The sequence below is a fragment of the Odontesthes bonariensis genome, chromosome 6 (genome assembly GCF_027942865.1).
Source record: "Odontesthes bonariensis isolate fOdoBon6 chromosome 6, fOdoBon6.hap1, whole genome shotgun sequence".
Lineage (NCBI taxonomy): Eukaryota > Metazoa > Chordata > Actinopteri > Atheriniformes > Atherinopsidae > Odontesthes > Odontesthes bonariensis.
The window spans coordinates 27,276,638-27,293,931 of record NC_134511.1 but is presented as its reverse complement, the minus strand read 5'-3'; the positions used below and the strand labels follow the sequence as shown (position 1 = coordinate 27,293,931).

Sequence of the window (17,294 nt, the reverse complement as noted above, 5' to 3'; positions counted from 1 at the left end):
TAATATTGCCATAGATTTTGACATTTCTATCATAACATAACTCATATGGGGTTAACAGTTACCACATCTGTAATGTGCCAGAGTTTTAAAAAAAAAAGGCAAATGGTGAAATCAGCCATGAAAATAATATGACTGATGCTTTCTGCATTAAAATCTGCATAAATCGATGCACTTTCTCTGCCCCTGAAATAGGCTGATCAAAGTTAAAGTATTTTAAATTGAAGTTCATTAATCCAACAAAAAGCTGTACTTTCAGCACTCTGACTGCTGCAGACATCAAACCTCCGGCTAGTCCTTTGCCATGGCCGCCTCACTAACTACACGCTACGTTGACCACACAAATAAAGTATAGATCTCAGAGGTGGCTCTAAATGCAGCTGAAGGCTGTGAGATTGCTCAGTGGTGTAATGAGGTGCTAAATTAAACAAATAGAGCTCTGCTCCCAGGAGCTGCATAGGAGCACAGGGTTTAAACTGGGGTTTGCAAGCCGCATGATATCAAAATGAAATTTGACTTAACGTAAGAAGAAGTGATGGAGAAGACACCTCATTGAGTGAGATCATTATGCTGTATGCTTTGTCAAAGGAATTTTACATAATCCTCAATGTAGCACCCTGAAGGCAGCAATGTAAAGATTAACATTGAATCTGTGTTGACACGTATTAATGACATCAGGGATGTAATGCAACATAGATTAGAGCACAAAAGTAGAAAATGGAATTCCTTACAAATACTATCAAAATGAACATTCTCTCACGATTAAGGCTTCTATCGAACATTGGAATGATTAGATGGTTTTCATTATTTTGTTGCTGCTGAGTTTGCTCTGATGGGTCAGCTGATCTATGACCACAAACTTTACATGTGATTTCATAGGACCTTGAACTGATCTTACGCATGAGTCTGATTCCACTCATGGAAACACAAAAAGTGTATTTGTCCATCTTTGACAAAACCTTTTAGTTTTGATCCAAGTCCTCGTTTAAATAATTACTTTTTGTTCAGTAAATCATACGTTAGTATTTAAGCTTTTAGTGGTGGTGCAAAAAGAGGCTTCTTCTTTTTATAAGCTAACATTTGGCAGCTTGGAAGCAAATTCAACATCCAACTAAAGATGGCTTTTTGTTCCAGACTGGGAGTGTAAAGTTGATTACTTCTGACTTTTGTTTGTCTATTTTTGCAGTAAAAACTGCAAACTACCAGCTGAGGCAGATTAATAATTATTTCAGGTTTCAGATCTACAATGTTAGTTTGTTTTGGCCTTTTAAAATATGTGTTAACACGCTGCACTACTGATATTGTAAAAAATCTACTTTTTCAGATTATGAAGCTGGAATTACTCCTTCAAATATATATTCGACAAAAGTAACACAAGAAGCTTTTCTATTCACATGTCCACATGGCACCAATTTGCTAACGTCTAAATTGTTTGACAGTTGTTTTGGTCTGTGACAATAAAGGAAGAATCCCAATTCTAAAATTCAGAGAGGGAGCATTTCACCTCTTCTTGTAGCAGTGTTGAATATAGCAAGGTAAGTTTAGGCAAATCAAAGTGCATTACAGCTACATAAAACACAAGCAGAGCTGTTTTAAAGTCTATTCTCTGAGCGACAGGAAGCCAGTGCAGAGACCTGAGCACTGGACTAATATGGTCGTATTTCCTGGTTCAAGTCAGAACTCGAGCAGCAGCATTCTGGATGTACTGCAGCTGTCTTACAGCCTGTTTAGAGCCCAGTGAGCAGGCCGTTACAGTAGTCTAACCTGCTGGAGACAAACGCATGGATTAGTCTTTCTAAGTCTGGTTTGGACTCTACTCCTTTGATTCTGGCAATGTTTTTTAGATGGTAAAAAGCTCCTGATGTTATTGATTTAATGTGGCTGTTCAAGGTCATGTCTGAGTCCAATATTACCCCGAGATTTCTAACTTGATTATTAGGTTTTAGAGAGAGAGTCTCAAGGTGACTGATAACACTTTGTCTTTATTTCTGTGGTCCACAGACAATGATTTCAGTTTTGTCTGAGTTTAGCTGTGAGAAAATTGTTTTGCATCCACACACTGATCTGTTCGATGCAGTGACACAATGTATCTACAGGCCCATCTCGTCCTACTGTCAGTGACACGTAGATCTAAGTGTCATCTGCATAATTGTGGTAGGACCCATTATAGCTGCGTATTAGCTGGCCTAATGGAAACATGTACAGATTGAACAATAAGGGTCCTAGGATTGACCCCTTGGGAACCCCACAGGTCATAGCCATTTGGTTACCAAATTTCAACAAAATATTTATTGTCCTTGAGATAGGACTTGAACCAGTTTAAAACACCACCAGAGATTCTGTAATAAGATTGTATGGTCAACTGTGTCAAAGGCAGCACTCAGGTCCAGCAGAACTAAGACTGAGACTTTGCCTGCGTCTGTGTTCTGGCGTATATCGTTTGTCACCTTGGTCAGAGCTGTCTCAGTGCTGTGGTGGGGCCTAAAGCCTGATTGGAAAGTATCAAAAGCATTGTTAGACAGGATAAAGTCACTAAGCTGTTGGTATACGACTTTTTCTAGGACTTTGCCTAAGAATGGCAGGTTTGATATGGGCCGGTAGTTGTTCGGTACTGTGGCATCAAGATTGGTCTTCTTTAGAAGAGGCTTAATGACAGCAGTTTTTAAGGCCTTTGGAGATGTTCCAGTCTGGAGTGAGATGTTGACTAGATGAGCAAGTTGTGGTAACAATCTGCTCAGCACAGACTTTAGAAATCTAGTGGGCAACTGATCAAGGCAGCATGTCTATGAACTCAGACTGCAGATGATCTCTTCGACTGTTTTGTCAGTAACAGTCTAGCTGGCTAATCATTTGCATAAACTGTGTCCCTGTGCTGCCATTTATGAGTCTTCCCTGATCAACTGCAGACCCAGCTGCTGGTTTGGGTGTAACAGACAGGTCAAAGAAAACACAAAAATGATCAGATAAAGCAACATCGACGACATCCACGTTTGAGATAACAACACCCTAGAGTGTGCCCTCTGCTGTGGGTGGGCTCAGTCACATGCTGAGTTAGACCAAACATTTCAAGGACAACAGTGAGCTCTTTAGCTTGCTTGTTATCAGCTACATCCACATGCACATTCAAGTCCCCTGTTATGACTAAACAGACAAAAGCAGTGCACACAATTGAAAGTAGTTCAGTAAAATCGTCAATAAAACAATTCTGTGGTGGTTTGTAAATGGTGATATAAAGTATGGAAGATTGTTTTATCTCCATTTTGAATGACACATACTCAAATGATGTAAAAAACCCAAACGACAACTTGTGGGTGGGTATGTTGTCCCTGAACATGGTACAAATACCCGCACCCCTCTGGTTTTTTCTGTTTTTTCCCATCTGGTTTCAGACACAAAATTGAAGTGAGGTGAACTAGACTCAATCAGGACTGCATTAGCTGTGTTTTTGTCGAGCCATGTCTCAGTTAAAAACATAAAATCAACATTGTGAGAGGAAATAAAACTATTAATTAAGAATGATTTGTTACTTAAAGATCTGACATTGAGTACTGCATGTTTGAAATTAGCGAGAGTTGAACTGGGCGCTGTGTTCTTGCAAGGGATATGGATAAGATTTCCGATTGGACAGTCTGACTGTCCCTCTTCACTTCATCCCTGGACCTCTGGCTGAGATGGTGTTTACCAACACAGAGGCCCTTAGTGTCCTAGACAACAGCATTGACGCTGTTGGAAATAAGAGGTGTGGGCACCGGTGGTGGGGGCCAAGCTGGGGGGGCTTTGGTCGGTGGAGTAGGCTGAGGAGGGAGAGGGGCTCGATGCTTCTTTGAGGAAAGAATTCTTGATCTTGCCATGTTTGGCGTGAGAGGAACCATTTTAATCCCTGATTTCACCAAGCCTTGAAGGTGATCAGAAAGTCTCATGGGTGACGATGGAGAAGAGAACAATAGTGAAACATCTCTGGAGGGTTTAGATGCAGCAGGTGGGTCCCAGGCCTGTGGTGGGGGCTGTGGTGAAGACGATGGAGGGGCTGCTGAATCCTGTGTTCAGGATGCTGGAGGTGCTGCTGTGGTTGAATCCTTTGCTGGGTCCTTGGGTGGTGAGGCAGGAGCTCTACTGTCGCTCCTCTTCTCTCTTGGTGTCAGCACAGGACCCGGTCCTGGCCCTGGCCCATTCTGATGCCTCAGAGCGTGGAGGAGATTATCCGTCAGTCATCTCACTCCACCTTTGGACAGCCATGTGTTCAACTGAAGCAGCCGGCTGAATTTGTTAATCCTCCTGTCGATGTTTGGGAGAGATCCACTAATGAACGTTGGTATCGACACTTTATCAAGACTCTCAAATAGTTTTTTTTTAAGTCTTTTTTTAAGATTTCAGACTGATTCTCTCTGATGTCCACTGCACCCACGTGGACAATCAGCTGTTTCACCCCTTGGTGTTTTGCCAGTACCTCAGGTAGTAATCTTGTGATGTCAGAGACAGTGGCACTTGGAAAGCTGCAATAACTATTCTGTTTGTGTTTATATTAGATATGGCTCCGTCTCCAAGCACAAGAGTATCTTTGACCTTGACACACGGCACAGTTTTTCTGTCCATCTGCTGCTTTGTACCGTCTCTCTGTCTGTTACACTCAGTCACATTTGGCTCTGATAGTGATAAAAATCTGTTTGTTAACTTTATTCCAGGTGATGTTACATATCCTCCATTGATACCAACAGTTTGACGTTTCTTCGGCTTAGCACCAAGTCCATTATAAGTGTCTTTGCAGAGTCTTGGAAAAGACACAGAATCATTTAGCTTTAAGTTGTAAGTAGCAGTTTTTTCACCCTTTCCTTTGGACGTAAATGTGGACTTCTTACCACTGGATTCCATTGGGAGCGTTTCATGAAGTCCCATTTCAGTTTCTAAGGCAAAAATCCTTTCTTGTAGCGCACAAATTTCTTGTTGATATATCCGAGAGTTTTCACTGTTGAAAGGATTGTAGTCGCTGGCTCGTCAGATAAGTTGTAAAAAAGAATAAAAATTATATTAAAAAAAATATCGGTTCACTTAAAAGAAAAAGAATAAAATTATATCCAAGACTTGTGGAAAGAAGTGAAATGATTTAAAAGTGAATAAAGCAATAAGCAGCAGGAGGAAACAGAGACACGTCTGCACTCTTCAGAAGCAGGAAGCTTGACTATACTTTAGTCAATAAATCTTTCAACTCCTGTGATTGTATATTTGGACAAGGAGTCCAATTATATGTCCTGGTTGAGTTAAAACTGTACCATAATTGAATTGTGCATGTAAAAGTATTATATGTAACACCCCTTACCTGACAGGCAATCATCTAACTCAAATAAATAAGCCCAAGCTTTACCAGCAGACCTGAAAAATAACTCATATTCCACCACCTTCCACATGTTCAGAACAAGGAATTGTATCAAAGTGAAAATAGGATGTGATACGATGGTTTCCTTTGCTGAACTTTTTTTAATGAATTGGCATAACATGACCACACTGAATTTGATTGAATCATAGTTGTTGTAAATTGGTAATTCTGAAAACCGAGTCCTACATGTAGCCTCCTTACTACGTTTGAGGTTTTTATTTATGATTATGATAAAATTCCATTAATCATAACAATAATAGTCAGATCAGAATTTACTCACTTCAATGAGGGAAAATCTCCTGTGGGCTTTCATGTTGAAGTTGATTTAATAATCTTTGGCCAAATCACATTATGTGACAGCTGGTTCAGGAACAGCGCTCTCTTCCAGATCTGATCATCATTTTATTAAGCTGTGAATACGACACCTTCTTCTTTGTGTATTCTGTTGTGATATTTACAGTCAGCGGCTATAAGATGTTATGTCTCCAGGTCTGCCTTAGCTTTTCGGAAACAAACAAAAATGGAGTTAAGATTTCAAAGTTTTAATTCCATTGTTTTTCTTTTAGCAACATGTGCTTTTAAGGCAGGGAGATGAGCTGAATTAAGTCACTTGAATTAGACTTACAACCATGATTATTATCCTCTCTCTGCCTCTGTGCCTGTTGAGATTTGTGATTTTTCACAGTCACCAACATCTGTTTTTGTGCTTAGTTTATTTCTTAAAGGTTAGGGTCAGAAGATCTTGTTGGTTCAGAGAATTAATTGCAGCAACACAAAACAACGGAATGGTGTGAGGTGTGCTTTGGTACATTCTGTCACATTACTCTTTCCAAGAAAAGAGGCCTGGAGTTGTGTGTAGCTGTTTTGCTCTCACAGGTCAGACATAGTGGGATGTTCTTGTTGCAAATCAGTCTGTGATTACTCAGCTTACATCACCTGAAGACAACATGCAATTCCCATCGCACTGGCATTGAAACTGCACTCATTATGTGTGGCAAAAATAAACAACTGTCATGTTTCCGCCCACTGTCACTGTATATCTCTGCTGGAACACACCACAGGAGGCCTCTGGTTTTATTACCATCTGTGCTACTTTTGGTCCTGTTTATACAGTCGAAGACACAGACAGTTGGTGGCTTTTCCTGTCTTAGCCCTCAGAGGGTGGAGCAGTTGAACCTGTGAGGTATCAGACCTTCTCGACAGAGGAAGATGAGGACAGAAATTGTGTGATGATGAATTAATAGGATTAGGTCCTGTGTTGGTTCTGGCTGCTTCCACCCACCTGCTCATTCACACAGCAACCATTATTGGATACCAATCTTATTACAGTGGGTTTCAAGAGAAAAAGGAAAATGTTGTTGAATATGGAAAACAATCCATGTGAAAGGACAGAATGGATGAATCTCACTTCTTTTTATTTAATCAGCATTTTGCGGAAATTATTATTGCAATAGCTTCAGGGGGTTTCTTTAGAGAATAATGGTCTACTACTCTGAATAAGAACTAATCACCTGAAACTATTGGGAGAACTTTTCCCCCTGTAGGGTTATTGGAATTCATAAGAAATCTATAAGAAACAGAACAAAAGAGTTTGCTGATAACGCAGCCACTCAGCTGGAGCAATTTGTTCATATAGCAGAATAATTGCATATTCAAAAGGTCATTACAAATCTTCCCCAAATGTCCCACTGTGGGTACCTCAGAGGCACATCTTGTGACATTTCTGGCTGATAAAATGCAATGCAGACCAACAGGAAACCATCAATCATCAACTCCAGTTTAAAGATTTTTAAAAAGCCGTACACATTTACTCTCCAAAGATCAGCAGCTTTGTGTTGCTGCCTGAAGCATGGCAATTAAACTGGCCTCTTCTTTTTCTTACATGAAGGTGACGGGACTAATTATCATCACCCTGAAACACAAATCATACTGAAATCCAATTGACTTACCCTGCGGTAGGTCAGCATCTGTTGCTATTGTCTGTCAAAATTCTAACAAAAGGCAGCTGCAAGATAATGGATCACCATGATATCTCACTGCTACTGTAGACAGATTTAGGTAGCAGGTGCAGCTTGATATCAAAAATCTAACAGAGAAAATTTGAAATTTAATTTACAAAAGTTTTTTTTTTTTTATGTGTTGTGATGTGGTTATTTTGGGGTTTTCTTGGTTGTGTTTCTACACCTAGTGTCTCACCTGCAGTGACTGAAAACCTTGAAATACCAACAACAAGACAGCAAAAATTAGTTAAAAGCCTGGAACACCAAAATTATATTTGAACTCTTTGAGAAAGTAATGATCAGCAATAAATTAACAACCGCAAAGACTTTTTTGAGGTTTGATCATTCTCTCATCTTTTACCCCCTTCTGAGAAGGCAAAGTAAACCACAAAGATCCATGGTATGTCCACTAAAAAAGGAACATTTGCCATACAACAATATCTTGGGTTCTCTTTTAGCTAGAGGGACATTATTTGTGTGACATTCATAATTGTAACATTTAAAGATAGCCTCAAGCTAACCATCTCAAGATTCAAGTCTGCATTGGGATCAGATCTGTCACGAACATGGGGTTTTGCGCCATGTTTTTAGTTCTTAGTTTTGTGTTTTATCATGTTTTAGTTTCTCAACCCTTGGTGTTTAGTCTTTAGTTTTCTAGCTCATGTTTAGTTTTAGTTTTAGTTTTCCTCAGTCCCCATGTTCTGGTCATTAGTTAATTCCCGTCACCTGTTCATTGTCTTCAGCTGCATCCAGTCATTCATCAGTTTTTAGTCTCTCTGGTTTCTCACATTCATTGTGAGATCCTTTCACCATTCATTCCATGCCACGTCAATCCAAAGCTAAGTGTTTTGTCATGTCATGTCATGTCATGTCAAATAATTCATTTTCTTGTCACAGTCATCTTCAGGTTTTGTTTCCACAGTTTAGTTTCTTCATCCGGCTCAGCCGTGCCTTCATTTTGACTTTTGTTATTTTTTTGGGATAATAAATCAAGTCTTGTTTTAGAAGTCTGCATCCGTGTCCTTACGCCTCGCAACCAATGCTACGTAACAAAATCCAGTCCTTCCACACCACATTCAAACATAGAACTCACTTTGCCAAATGCACGCCATATGACAACTCTGACATATATGACCAAGCTGATGTTTAAAATACACAGTTCATGCACACTTGAGTCGAGCTAAGGTTACGGCTCGACCTGGTCATTTGATTTGACCACTGTCCTCGTCCCATTAGACATACTTGAGAGTGGAATCGAGTTAACTGAAGTATTTCCAACCACGGCGCTGTGACTTCCTCCCACAGTCCAAAAGCATTCTAATTGACTCTCGGAGTGGGCATGACTGTGATGGACTGCGACCTGTCCGGAGTGTACCCCGCCTCTCATCCAGTGGCAGCTGGGATAGGCTTCAGCCCCTCCGTGACCCTGAATAGGATTAAACGTGGTTGGGAAATGGATGGATAGACAGAGCAGTCTGGAAATGCTGCAAGTGACCCCGAGTTGACACATGGTCTTAATGGACTGCTTTCAGTCTCAATTTCTGACATGTTAGCCATCTGACTAAAGAAACAGGAAAATGTGTGAATGAGATCAGCTTTATTGGTACTTCATCTGTAACAATATTTACTTATCCTATATTGTTTTTGATGGAAAAGATGGAATTTTGGAGCATGTTGCCCCGGGTTGAAGTCAACAGTATCCAGCTACAGGATTTTGGTCTTTGTTTGGGGTCAGAAACTAACCTTGGTCCAGATGGTGGGGGAGTATATAGCATTACAAGGAGTGATATAATACCTAAGGACTAATACCTAAGTGTGTTTGTCCTGTTTTTAAAAGCTTGATTTTATACAGTTTCGGTTTAACTAACTTGTTCACATATATTCTAAAAGTTTGATTTAGTTCGGACTAAGACGATAATATGCTCTTTCTAGTGCCATGTATGTAATGAGTGATTTCATGTACGGTACAAGTGAAAGAATACACAAACACAACATGTATGTCTAATAAAACCCTTTAAAGTCATGAGGTTCCCCAACACAGATGAAAGAAGAAAACGTTATCTTGGGCACCAAAAAAGTAAATTCCCTGAAGGTTAAAGGACAACTTGTTTAAAGATGTCAATAAATTTCTGCTAACGACCGGCTGGGAATGTTGGAGTGGGAACCAATAGTGGATGTTGCGAACATCTTAAATGTCATAGGGACGTCGAGACAAGAGACATCCCCTCTTGTTTGCTGGGAGCACTCTGACTGCTATTTACTGAAGATAAGACACTGATTGCCCATAAGTACGTCTCACAACCCCACCACAAAAATCCTTTTCTGTTACTTTGTGTATCGCTGTTTTTAATTTTTATATGTCTGTGTTGTTTGAACCCTAGAAAAAGAATGATGATGATAACAAATCTATTCACTGGGATAGATATCACAATCAAAAACAGTTTACTTAAGATATCTAATCACTCTATGCAGAGCTGATGAGTAAGTTTTGCCATGCACTTCCAGACTGACCTTTTCCTCTCTCTTCCCCAACAGTCTGAAGAATCAGATTTGTGTCCAATGAACATGGGACGACAATAAAAACCAACTACTGGATTGATGTCAGACAAGCTGTGGTCAGCTTGCCCTGCTTTTTTCTGCCTCTGCCCTGCTGCCCTCTCCTCATCATTGTTTCAATCTTTCTCTTTCTCTCTATCTCTCCTGGCTAAGTCTGTTTCAGCCAACGTGACAACGAGGAAATAAAGAGAGTGGGTTGAAACACGCCTGCACGACGTCGGATCTCTCATCTATCAGAAAAAAAACACTTTAAACAGTTGCTCCACATTACCGGACACTCTTAAACTCTTTATCTTTGACATTCCTCTGCAGCTGTGCTCTGTGTTTTTTTTCTTTTCTTTTAATCTACTGAAACCCTCTGAAAGGATTAAAGTGGATCTTATATACAGCAGCCTTTCTAAGAATGCATGGACAAACTAATACTTTATTTTCACAGGATGTTATAACTACTGTACAGTGAACTTTGAATTGAGAATATGAGGGTTTGTTTGCTTTTACTTGAATGAAACATAGCCTATTTATTTGAAATTGTATGTTATTATTATTATGAACTATGGGTACATTACTCTCTTTGCCCTTAGTTGCTGTGTGGTACACAGAGTGTAACTTTGCATTGTGCTTACAGTACATTCATGGAGTGGACCTAAATCCCCTTGCGGCCTACAATGGATTGAAAGCAATAATTACACTGGCTCAACTCTTACTTTGTTGCAATGTTATTATCCTCCATCATCTGTACTGAACACAAAGTTACTTTTCTTTGACCCTGAGTTTGTCTTATTGGCAAGCAAGATGTGAAAGTATGTCTTCATGTATAAAGAAATACAAGTGGGATATTCCATTTTAAGTAAATCTATCTCAAGTTTTACTTTTTACTTTCTTTCTGTGGTGGAAAATGAATCTGTGGAATGGAGAAATACCAAATATTAGAGCCATAGGAGGGTTCATAAACCCATTTTAAGCCACTTTTACAGAGGGTGGATGGAATTCAGAATTTTCACCGAGATTATTAAGTTTAGTGGTTCAAAGAAATGTTCTTTACTTGTTATTTACTTCATCGACAATCTCAGGCCAGTTTGGCAGTTTATTGGGATTTTTGTCAAAGAATAGCATCCAAATATAGAGAGAAATTTTGACATTCTTTTGAGAATTTTAAACATCCACAACTAAAAACATTGGGAGAATTTTCATCTGGACAGTTTCAAAGTGATGGATGGTTCAATCTGTCTGAAAATAACATGAAAAGATGTCAAATATTTTATAATTCAAGAAATAAAACTAATCAAATATGGGAAAGTTAGCAAAGACACTTTGAAAAAAGTCTTGGATATTTTTTTAATGTGATCTTCTTTCATATTTGTTCCACTCTTATAATTAAAAAACAAACAAATAAGCGAAAAATAACTAAAAACCTGACCCTGAACCATCCCTTTAGTTATGCTACTGTAGGTCAAGACTATTGAGTGCACCTTTCTCATCCTGATGTCTTTACATTTTACTTTCTATGTATGTATATGCTATTTTTGTTGTCAAAAACTGTATTTATCTCTTTTTTTTATTGTTTTTTTGTTGTCGTTCTTCCCGTAGCAGCTGTCCCTGGCCTAGTGTTTTTTGAAGTTCAGGTCCTCTTAACCTTTGAAGAGGTTGAGGCAGATCACGACATTTCCTGAGTTTGGCTTCACTGGAGGTCTCTTCCTGTTAAAAGGGAGCTCTCCTCTCCATTGTCACTTGTCATCCTGCACATGCTCAGAACAATTACTTGCATTATCAAAGTGTGTTTTAACTGACTTTTGGATGTCCTCATCCATGGAGATGAGGTAAATACTGTGTCTGTCCCTACAAGCAAATGATAGGAATGCAACTTTTTAAACTCCCAAACATGGTCAATATATTTGACAAAACATCTTTAATACATCTGACCAAGTCACTGTAAAAGTGGTTGTAATTTGATAAAAGACTCTACTTCTTCATCGCGTACAGCAGATTCACCTTTCACCAGGAGAAAAGAGCTATATTACATGAAATAATGAGGTATGCATCTGATTTACTACAACTGTCATTGTCTTTACATTCATTTTCCTCGCTTTGATCCTCACCCTGATGCAGAGACTGGGGGACACAGCTGCATCCCCAAAAAGATGCCTGAGACAAGAAACATAAGTTGCCAGATGATCGGAAAAAATATGAAAAGCAAAACATTCAGTCCAGTCAGGCTGAAGTAGAAGAAATAACTAGTATTGCGTGTCAGCATTAAAGATCAGTGTAGCCCACTTCCAAAGGAAACTATTGACCAGTGGTACCTGGAGTATCAATCCTCATTCAGTCAGTGCCCAAAGTGCAATCAGTGTCTTTGTCTAGGTAAAGAATAAACCCATCTCTTAGTCTGTGTCACTTGAGCTCTTTTTACACTGCTAACATCTGTTTTTTTAGTGTAATGGAAAACTCCAGCGGTCATGCATATTTAGCGATTCCTGGGTGAAAATGTTCATTTTCACTGAGGCTGCTAAAGTCAGGGCAACAATAGTGGGCACAGCTCACTTTTTTTTTACAGAGACACACATTTAAAAGACAACACATACTCTGAAACGACTTTCAGATAAAAAGAGATGGATCGATTTTGCTGTGTCAGGCTCATAATCTACAGTCCTGTCAAAAACATTCAACTAGACTGGTCCAACACAGCCTTCTAGAGCCGGCGTAATGCCATCCCTTCATGTTGCTGTCGTCACAGGCTTGTCCACTGAGAGGTTGTGATAGTTACTCGACTAACTCTGAATACACTGCAATCCCAGATCAGAGGGTAAATGTGCTACTACTGGCAATGGAAGATTTAATTGTTTTTTTTATCGTGGATGTATCCAAGTTTTAATGACCTGTTTCAACATGCTACTATACATGTAAAAACAGCATTAGTCCCAGTTGGTCCTCCGTTTTCCTGTAGAACAAAGTCACTACGGTGCTTTCAGCGCTCCTGATGCTTCACACCTGCAAACTGCCACAATATGAACTGAAGGTCTATGATTCACTAACACAAAAAGACTAGAAGCGCCAGTTAAATGATCATGCATGTCTGAAGGACTGAGGGAGAAAACGGGCACAGATAAAGCTCACACCCCATCTGACATGCACGTTCAAACCCCACAGCGCACCACCATGTTGCCATCCTGGCTGACCCTTCAGGTAACGTCCAACCTCCCTCATTGCAGTGACTTTGATCCTAGAATCTGATCATCTGAGCGTTTGTGTTTCTTGCCCCTGGTGTTTAAACTGTTCGAGTTTTTGGGTTTTTTTCGACAATGTAGTAAAACATGTACAGTCATTTGCAGATGGTCAGTGTTGGAGGCTTAGAATTATTTTATTTCAGTCTGGTTTTCATCTCAGGGAGATGTAACTTGGTTGTTTAAGTGAAACTTAACACTGCTGTGGAGAGTTGAACAGTCACATGAACTGAGTCGCTCCACTACAGAGCCTTGTAGAATGTGTCGGTACTGCAGAAGGGACTGAATCATAACTAATGATTTCATAAAAAAATATATGTAGATGTTGTGGAGTCTTTTAAAGGGTATTATTCAAAGCTTATGTAGCACTTTTGTTTCCGTCTTGTCTTGTTAAGAAATCTAAGATGTTGACTTTAAAGCCAGTATTGTATAAAAGAGAAGAATGAGTAAAACTTTGAGTTATCAGTATATTACTGTTGTGGGTCAAAATAAGTTAGAATTGCTATCGGTTTACAGTAGACGTGATCTCAGTCACTGTCATTTTTAGTGCTGGCAACGGCAGACTTGTGTTTGATCAAAAATAAGCTTTGACTTTTGCAGAGACCTCTTTGTTTTTGACTGCTGAAATCTCGTCAACACAGAGCCGGAGATTTGTACCATGGAGAAAGAGAAATCATCATTGAACATCATACACTGAAAACTGAAAGAACTGTTGCTGGCTGATGTCAGAGCTGCCAGTTGATGGAGAGACTCCGCCGCCTATGACAATAACAATACTTTATAGATATGTGTTTTTTTAATATTGCAAATAAGATGTGCACGCATGATTTGTTATTGCAAAGAAAAAAAAACTTGAATGAACCGCTTTGCTCATCTTGAGTGATAACATCTCAGTCCAGTTGTATCCCCTTCATCAGAGGACCTCCACCCTCTTGTACCTTTGTGCTCTGGGTTATGTGCTCTATTGTGTCTGAGGAAAGAATAAAAGACACTTGCAACTACATTTTTTTTAATTTTGTGCTTCTTCTAAAATGTTTCTTCTTCCTTTTGTTGCTTGCAAAAGTTCTCAGTTTCTGTGAGTTATTATGATATCATATTATGTAATAAGCACCCCACTGGTTACCATCATGTCATCTTGAACCTCCACTTACACAGTCAAGCTCTGATGATGCCCTGTACCTGATCCATTCATTTAACATCAAGTGGGTTTGCAACCCTCCGAAAAGCTGGCAAAGAATTCGACCTCGTTGCTATAGGAAATGTCACATATGTCCCATGAGCTCCGCATGTCTTTAAACAGCTACTTAATTTACTTCACTGTTTGTCTCTTGAAGCAGCCGTCTGTTTTTCATCCACTCTATCTCCTCTAAGCTCATTGCCACGAGCCATTGATGACACTCTCTGCTTTACACTGTGCTCATGTCTGGATAGGCATTCCTCAATCCACCAAACCTTTTCGCTCTATGCTACTTGAACCAACAAGCTAAGTGATACCATCCTCAACCTGCAGAGCTGCTGAGAGAAAATGAGGGCGTAAACCCAGCAGCCCAGCTGATCTCAGCTGCTATCTGTCTCTTCCGTTCTCTATGCATCCAGCACAAGTGCTACCAAAACAACTTTTTACAATCATAAGATCAGCACCTCAGCAGTTAATCAGAAGTTTATGCCTTTGAAATACTACTCATTCCACCTCCACCAGCCACAACAGTCTCAGCTGATAACTAGAAAGGTAGTAGCTATCAACAGCCAGTTCTCAGATGAATTTGGACAGCAGGTCGTCTTTGTTTAAGGATATATCGCTCTCCCTGGCCAGGACTCTCTTTAAGAGCAGAGCATCCCATAACATGTAGTGGTTCTACTACATGGCCATTGCACCTGTACCTCTAGGCCTCCTGGAGGCCATATTGCCTGGGGGAGCAGCTTTTCATGTCACCACAGCTTAGACAACTACCTAACTGTACCTGTCATTCCCACCAGATGACCCCACAGTCAGATATCCATATGGATGAGTGAATTCTACCTTGGACAAAAAGTCTCTAAACTTATCCTTGCCAAAATATATATCCTTCATAATCATCCAAAAATATAGCCGTTTCATCCCTCGCTGCCAAACTAAGGCAACAGTAAACCAGTATGGCTTCCAGAGCTTTTTCAATTTTTTTTCTTTCAATAGTAAAGAATTAAAATCTGTTTGAATCAGATGCAGAATGATGCTACATGACCTGACATGGCTGAAATAAGTTGGATCAGAGAGAAAAGGAGAAACACCCAGCAAGTGTGCAAAGCTGTCACCAAAGCTACCACTTTGATGTACTTTCAATGACCGAAGAACCTGAAATATATATTTTATTTTGTATAGATTTTTTTTTTTAACCAAAGAGTATAATCTGGGGAAATTCATAGTTCTAATAGTTCTTATTCATTTATTCAGTTTAAAAACCTTTGAGAACCCTTTTAATTGATTACGGTAATTACAGCTATTTCTGAAAATATATGACTCGTTTTGATTTCAGATGTGATACCAGCTTGTTATAGAATTAGACTGATCAACCATTAAGCATATGTTGGTTTGAAACAGTAAATGGTGCATATATATACAGTATATTTCATTATTTGATACGCCATGTGCACTAATCCACCATTCTGTCACTGCTGCTGGCAATTGAACTGTATGCTGACAATAAGTCTAATGGTCCCTCTCCTCTGGAGCCTGAAGGGACTTTGTTTTGTAATTGAACTCAGGTTCAGAGAGGGTGGATACATTTATGGAGCATTGATTAGTTCATGCAGTGACCTCCACCACAGAATTAAGGTTTGTTTTTAACTGTTTAATGTCATAACTGAGATTTAATTTCCTTGGGCTAAGAATAATGGGTTGCACGGTGGTGTAGTGGTTTGCACCAATCACCTCACAACAAACAGATTCCTGGTTTGAATCCCAGCAGGGTTCTTTCTGTGTGGAGTTTGCATGTTTGCATGTTGCATGCGTGGGTTCTCTTTGGGTACTCTGACTTCCTCCCTCCGTTCCAAAACATGCATGTTTGTGTCTGTGTTGGCCCTGTGGCGACCTGTCCAGGGTGTAGCTCGCCTTTTCCCAATGGCAGCTGGGATAGGCTCCAGCCCCCCCGCCACCCTGAATTGGATTAAGCAGGATTTGAAAAATGGATGGATGGATGCATTAAAGGGTCGATAAAGTGCCTAAGAAACTGAGTAGCTCTTAAGAACTGGGTTTTGGCCGCTGTCCCTCGCTAACAAATGTGTCCATATTTGCTGAATCTTTTATTGTTTTTATGTACCTTAAATGATTGAATCTCTGTGTTCTTTACAATCTGAATTGGACAAATGTAATTCTAATTTCTCTTCAATGACTTGCCGACAATTGTTTTCAGAGAGTGATGATCTCCTCCCAATCTTTTCTAACTTTTTAAACATCTCATGCTAAAATCTAAATCTGAGATGAGCATGAATGTAAAAAACATTAATTTGTTTCAAGATTTGATTTAGTCATCACTCTTCAATTAGTTAAACAATGGGTTAAGATCATTTAGTTTTATTAATTTTTAAATTTTACACAAGGTCCAAAGTTATTGGAAATAAGGTTGTATGACTGTCACTATGGACAGAAGTGTCAATAGGACTTCTTTCCTTTCTTCCTCCATTTTGCTACAATGCCCCTCTCATGAAATTTTTTCCACTGAAATGTTTCAGCAGTGTTGGGCTTTGTGTGTCCTGACCCATGAAGATAGATGATTTTAATCAAGCAACACAGACAACAGCATCCCATCGGGAGGTAAGACTCATTAATTCAATCAGTTAAATTTGAGTGATAGAATGTTAATGGGAAAAAGTCCCTGGCAGGTTTCTGCATGAGGAGGCGCGTCGGAAAAGAAACCAGCGTCCCTGAGCTGTCATCTGATCTGTGAGGGATCGTTAAAATACTCTTAACTTTGGGGAATCAAACTGCATTCATCTCTTTATCATGACACTTTTTAAGGTGTAGCCACTAACCAAAAATGTGAACAGATCCTGTGACTGCATCAGTGAATCTGGGAGATTACTGAATGCACTAATTTTCCACCATTTTTTAATAAAGGATGAAGGATCAAGTTTTATTTAACTGAAGATTAAATGTTGTTTGGATACAGTGCAACA

The 17,294-nt window shown here is 39.5% G+C and overlaps 1 protein-coding gene across 1 annotated transcript in view; it reads left to right on the top strand.

Moving 5' to 3' along the window:
• LOC142382392 (zinc finger matrin-type protein 4-like) overlaps positions 1-14,111 on the top strand; it is a 192,931-nt gene extending 178,820 nt beyond the window's left edge. Inside the window, exon 7 of the mRNA XM_075468190.1 lies at positions 9,904-14,111. Within this exon, the coding sequence (XP_075324305.1) occupies positions 9,904-9,931 (28 nt within the window). The 3' untranslated portion in view covers positions 9,932-14,111. The remainder of the gene's footprint in view (positions 1-9,903) is intronic.
• The last annotated feature ends 3,183 nt before the right edge of the window (positions 14,112-17,294 follow it).